The following is a 6,346-nucleotide window of genomic DNA, read 5'->3' as shown; positions in this document are numbered from 1 at the left end:
AATGGCTCATTGAAGTGCCTTGTAAACCAGTGAGTTTATAAAATCATTGGAGGAATTTTACATGTGAGTATCATAATGAAAATTTCTGGTACCTCTGAAGAAGGTTATACAAGGGAGCTACTACTGATAATATTCATGAAATCTTTAAGAGCATCATTTTGTAAATAATGTCAGTCTGAAGACAAATGTGACAGGATAACTCATAATTTGTAAAATCGTTCAAATATAACACTACAGTTTGCATTAATGAAATTTGAAAAATGCCTCGTGACCCTTTGTAATTATATTGGTGATTCTAAAGCAAAATAATCTCTTTTTTTTTTTTCTGATTTACATTGAAAAGCAAAAAGAGAAGCCAAGATCATTTTTAAAGACAATTGTAAACATCTAGCTGTCATCTTCTTTGCTTATGTTCATAGTTTAATTTTTAAAAAAGAGATGATAAGAGCTTTTAGTTGACAAGAAAAAGAATGAAATATTGCCCCGTGGTAACAGTGTGGATGAACCACAAAAACATTATGTAAAGTGAAAAGCCAGGTACAAAGAGCCCATCCTGGGGGCCTCCATTGATTTTGTTATTAGTCTAGTGAAATCTAAGGAGGACGTAGTAGATTGGTTTCTGCCTGGGAATAAGTGTGCAAATGGTGAGTGACTGAAGTGCACCAGGGATCGTTTAATGGGATGGAAATAATCTAAAACTGGAAGGTGGTGCAGGCCAGACAACTCTGCAAATTCACTAAAAATCATTGTTCACATAAAACAAGTGAATTTTATGGTAGGTAAATTACATCTGAATAAATCGTTGAAAAGAAAACCATAGCTGCTGTATAATGTATACTGTAAATGCATAACATTGAAATAAGTGAGTAAAAGAAAGCAGAAATTTTATAATAGAGTTAGGCAGCAGCTGGGTGGGATTAGATTTCTTCAGAGGCATAGTCTGGCAGAGCCCCAGCATCAGGCTTCTTTTAGGCCACTTTTCTAGCAGCTAAACCAGCACACTTCAGCCAGGTAAAAGTGCACGAGTGTGTGTGTACACCTAACATCGGCTTAATACAGTTACCGTTCTTCCTATCGGCAGTTTGCATATAGATTATGTTTTTCTCTGGGAATAGAATCGGATGAATTGCTCTTTAATTGGGGAGAAATTCATTACAGATTCTGTGTTAGTTGTCACAGGGGTGACTTTGATGTTTATATAAGCTTTTCACGGGAGTGAAAAACGACCAAAGTACCCAAGAATGAAGATGAGCCAATAATGAATGAGCTTGCTAAACTGGCCTGTTGTTTAAAGAGAGCTGTAATTTTCCTAGAGCCATTACCATTTAAAAAAAAAAAATCAATGGAAACAAAAAGATAAATGTGGAATGGAGAACACAGTGATGCCTATGAACTCTGTGGGGTTTTAGGTTACTGCTAGGCGATATTAATCTTTAAATTGCATTACCACATTCCAATGGCAATTCTATCATTTTGTCCAAAATATATTTGAAAAAGAAAAGGATATATATTCCTACTTGGTAGAGCTGTGGTGTCTAAGAACTGTTTGATGCTGGAGTCAGATATGGTCCTAATTGATCCTATTTGCTTTTCCCAGCAGCCTGGGAGAGTGTTATGTTACGTTGTCTCACGGGGCATGAAATTCTCTCCACCGGAATCATTCCTTTGAATTCATCCACACAATATGATCATTATCTCCAAAGGTTCTTGGAAAAATGCCTGTGATTTGATAGCTGGCAAGTCCTTTAGCTTTTGTCAAATAGGGTGTTTTCATGTATTCTTTTAGTAAAATAGCTAGTTGTCATTTTGGAAGGTACAGAGATGGTAGTTTGGGGAGGAAGATAGTTATTTATTGGGTCAGGGAAAGTTTCTAGGTAACAGTCTTGGGAAAAGGCATTGACCAAAGATGGTAGAATTCCTGAATGTTGACCTTGGTACTGAAGAAAGTTCTAGAAATAGAGGTGGGGTTCCAGAGTGAGAATACAATTTGATAGTCTGTACTAGATATATTATTGAAAGTTTTATGAGTGATGTTGTAGTTAATACGGTAACTATGCAGAATGATTGGAGCACAAGTTAAAAACAAACAAAACATCAAAAGCTTCACCATTCACAACAGAAATGCAAAATATTTTTTGCTGAACAATACTTATTCTATTTAGACCGATAAAAATGCCAGACTTTTAAAATCAGTTATCTTTGTGTGCTGATAAATAAAAGTAAAAAATGTAAAAAACGAAATAAAGCACCAATTTTTAAACTGTACAATATATGCTCTCATGTTAATAACATTATATAGAAGTATCAAAGAACATTTTTTTAATAACAACACAGTGTTAAAACACCCAGTTAAATGGTGTAGTTTTAACAGAAATGAAAAGTGAATCCCTAGCAAATTTGAATGCCAAAGTAAACATTCTTTCAAAAATGTCTTCACAAGGCCTTAAAGTTAACATATATTTAAAAGAAGTATCCACCAAAATGGAAGATAGATCAATATTGAACAGAATCATGACACTTATAAATTTAGTTTTATTCAAATAATCCCAAATGAGATTAAGAACCACAATATGGTAGTTAGCTAAGAATTTCATTTTAGTGTGTGAACTGCTTAAAACTGCATATGTATTTTCAAAGTTAGGGAAAATACACATTAAAATAGCATCCTTTAATTGAAATGTTGAAAAGAACTTTGCAAATGTTTAGAAGAAAAAAATAATTTCATATGTGCTCCTCTGGTTGCCTAAACTTTCTCCTTTTTGGTCCTGACTCTTGACTAGAAAAATCAAAGTGATGAAGGACCATTTTCATTTTCCCAGATTCATGGAAACTTCTCTTCCGTTTTTCTTCAGAAGATTTTACTGGTTGATTTCCATTTGCCATTTTATTCTGAAAGATTTTTCCACTTCCTGTTTTGTTTTCAGATGTATCAAGTTCAGATGTTTTACTGACCAACTGCTCAATCTGAGAATGAGAAATTGGAAGATGTGGACTTTCCTTAGGCCTCCTAATTTCCTCTTTCTCACAAAATGAACTTGGTTCTCCAAGTTCAGAAGATGCAGAGTTTTTCTTCTGATCTTCCATTTTAGTTTCAATGTCAAAATCATCACAATGCTCTTGTTCATCTTGTGTATCATCATTTTTGTCCATCAGGATTTTTTGAAGTGGTGTTTTTAAGTATTTTGGTGACAGTATAGTTGAGTCAATATTTTCCATTTGTTCCTTTTCATTCGTCACTTTTACTTTGAAGGTATGAAAGGGTATTGGGACCTCTCCCACATTTAAGTACATAGGCTCCCATTCAAATATTACTCCTTCACAATCACCACCCTTAAAACCAGGAGGCTGATAGATAATGTGTGGGTATAACTTCATTGTAGTAAAAAGTTTCATAGTCAAACATTGTTAGGTAAAAGTCCCAGATTTTGCAATAGAATATAAATCTTGTAGATGAGGAGTCACTTGGATTTAGGGTCTAAAGTTAACCAGGAGAGCTAAGATGTGAACACCCTGGCAGCTCAAAGGGTGTGACAAATACTCTCTTCTTAACTTTAGTCTGACTCCTTTCAGCCCTCTTTTCAAGTAGGCCTTGACCTTGGTTCCTGTCCTGTGCTTGGCCTACCTAGTCCAATGTTAGCAACAATCCTACACTCTCACTCCCTCCTGAAAGCTCATCATCTTTTGATACCTTATCAACTTCCTTATCCCCCACATTTTATGTACATGTACTTGGCCTGTTTTCAGCAAGAATCCTGTCTGGTTACTTTAGCAAGAATGCCCCTACCCTTGATGTCTCCTCTTAGTAATTTTCTATTCATGGACCCTTTTATCCTGCTTGTTGGCTATAAATCTCCAGCTGTCCTTGCTGTGTTCAAAGTTGAACTTACCCTTTGCTTATTTGGGAAAGACTTTATTTCTCCTTCACTTATAAAGGTTAGTTTGGCAGGATACAAAATTGATGGCTAACATTTTTTTTCCTTTGAAAATATTTAACATAGGGCCTCCACCTCTCTGGGCTTGTTAGGTTTCTGCTGAGCATTCTACTGTTAGTTGGATGGGCTTTCTTTCCTTTATAAATGATCATGTATTTTTCTCTTGATGCTTTTAAAATGTTTTTCTTCACCTTGACATTAGGTATTTTTTTTTTTTTGAGACGGAGCCTCAAGCTGTCCCCCTGGGTAGAGTGCCATGGCATCACGCTCACAGCAACCTCCAACTCCTGGGCTCAAGCGAGTCTCCTGCCTCAGCCTCCCAAGTAGCTGGGACTACAGGTGCCCGCCACAATGCCTGGCCATTTTTTGGTTGTAGCCATCGTTGTTGTTTGGCGGGCCCGGGCTGGGGATTTGAACCCGCCACTTTAGGTGTATGTGGCTGGCGCCTTAGCCGGTTGAGCCACAGGCGCCGAGCCGACATTAGGTATTCTGATGACTGTATGCCTCGGTGAAGTAGGTCTTGCAATGTATCTCCCTGACGGTCACTAAGCCTTATGTATCTTGATGTCTAAATTTCTTGCAAGACCAGTAATGTTTTCTCCAATTATTTCCTCAAATATGTTTCTCCCACTTTTTCCTTTTCTTCTTCCTCAGGGATACCTATGAATCATAGGTTCATATGCTGTACATGGTCAATATTTCTCAAAAGTTTTATTCAATTCTTAAAAAAATTATTTTCTTTATTTTTGTCTGACTGGGTTAATTTGAATGACCTGTGCTTTCAACTGAATTTGTAATTCCTTCGATGAATCTTTCATTTCCAGAAGTTCTGTTTTATTTTTAAATCTCTCTCTCCCTCTCTTTTGAGAAAAGGTCTCTGTCACCCAAGCTGGAATGCAGTGATATCACTGCCACCTCAGATTCCTGGGCCCAAGCAATCTGGCCTCAGCCTCCAAAGCAGCTAGGATGACAGGCATGCACCACTCTACCTGGCTAAATTTTCTATTCTTATTGGAGAGGAGGTTTAGTTATTGTGGTCAGGCTGATCTTGAACTTCTAGCTTCAAGTGATCCTTCCACTTCTGCCACCCAAAGCACCAGGATTACAGCCGTGAACCACCACACCAGGCCTAACATCTATTTGTTAGCAATATTTTTATTCATATTCTGAATTATTTTTCTGGTTTCTTAGTGGTGGTTTTCAACTTTGTCATGAATCTATTTGAACTTCTTTACAATCCATGTTTTAAGTTCTTTATCTGTCAATTCAGGTTTTCATTTTGATTAGAATTCATTGCTAGAAAGATAGAGGGATCCTTTGGGGATATTGAAATCTGGTTTTTCATACTGCTAAAGTTCTTATGCTGATTCCTTTCCATCTAAAGAATCTGTTACTTATTTTTCAATTTCATTTTAATGGGCTTTTTAATTTTATTTTTCCCCCTGAAGGATGTGATGGTAAAGTATGTTCTGTTTGTTCATTTGGCTTCAGTTGAGAGTACTTTGAGGGAGTCAAGGCTCTCTGTGAGATCTCTAGTTACGGAAGCTTTAGTGTCTGGCTGTCTTACACGCTGGTTGTAGTATCAATGTATCAGACACAGGAGTGGGCTCGCTACCTTCTGCAGGACTGGAATTGCAGAGGTCTCAGGCAGCTGATCCATTCTCTAGCAAGGAGCCTTTGCCACATCTGGTTTTGAATTGGATTTTGTAGTTCAACCTCCAGACCAGTAGATGGGGTTTAAGAGTGAGCACCTGCTGTAAGAGAAGCTGATGGGTATGTGCTTGGGTCTCAATTGGCTCAAGGTACACTGGTTTGTGAAATTAGCGATGTCCTCTGTTCCCTGCTCAGCCCCAGAGTGGGGAACAAGGCCGAGTGAAGTTGGGCTGCCAAGCTCCCCTTTTATAACCTGATGATGAGTGAAAGCACTAGTCCTGATGAGGATGATGGGGGGGAGCTTACGGTGCAACATTTGGGTCTCTGATGGAGGAGGGAGTAGTCCCAGTCTCCACAACCGTTCCCAGGCACTGATGCCACATGTTCGCTAGGGCACAGCCGCTCTCCTCCCCTACGGAGGCCAGCCCTGTGTCCACGTCTCACCGGGGCTGGGGGCTGAGACACAGCCGCTCTCCTCCCCTTCGGAGGCCAACCCTGTGTCCACGTCTCTGCTGGGGGCTGGGGCACAGCCGCTTTCCTCTCCTACGGAGGCCAGCCCTGTGTTCATGTCCACGTCTCTGCCGGGGCTGGGGCACAGCCCCTCTCCTCTCCTACAGAGGCCAGCCCTGTGTCCACGTCTCTGCTGGGGGCTGAAGCCGCTCTCCTCTCCTACGGAGGTCAGCCCTGTGTCCATGTCTCACCGGGGCTGGGGCACAGCCGCTCTCCTCTCCTACAGAGGCCAGCCCTGTGTCCACGTCTCT

At 39.5% G+C, this 6,346-nt stretch overlaps 1 protein-coding gene across 1 annotated transcript; it reads right to left on the bottom strand.

The window, feature by feature from the left end:
• Positions 1-2,721: 2,721 nt before the first annotated feature.
• On the bottom strand, positions 2,722-6,279 carry LOC100960376 (HORMA domain-containing protein 1-like). Its single transcript, XM_012806555.1, is given in 3 exon segments — positions 2,722-3,404; positions 3,407-3,457; positions 6,030-6,279. Coding segments are annotated over 3 exon segments (984 nt in total).
• Between the last annotated feature and the right edge of the window lie 67 nt (positions 6,280-6,346).

The sequence above is a fragment of the Otolemur garnettii genome, unplaced genomic scaffold, assembly GCF_000181295.1.
Source record: "Otolemur garnettii isolate 467f Iridium unplaced genomic scaffold, OtoGar3 scaffold00054, whole genome shotgun sequence".
NCBI classification, from domain to species: domain Eukaryota; kingdom Metazoa; phylum Chordata; class Mammalia; order Primates; family Galagidae; genus Otolemur; species Otolemur garnettii.
The sequence above is the reverse complement of the archived record's forward strand: the minus strand, read 5'-3'. Positions and strand labels throughout refer to the sequence as shown.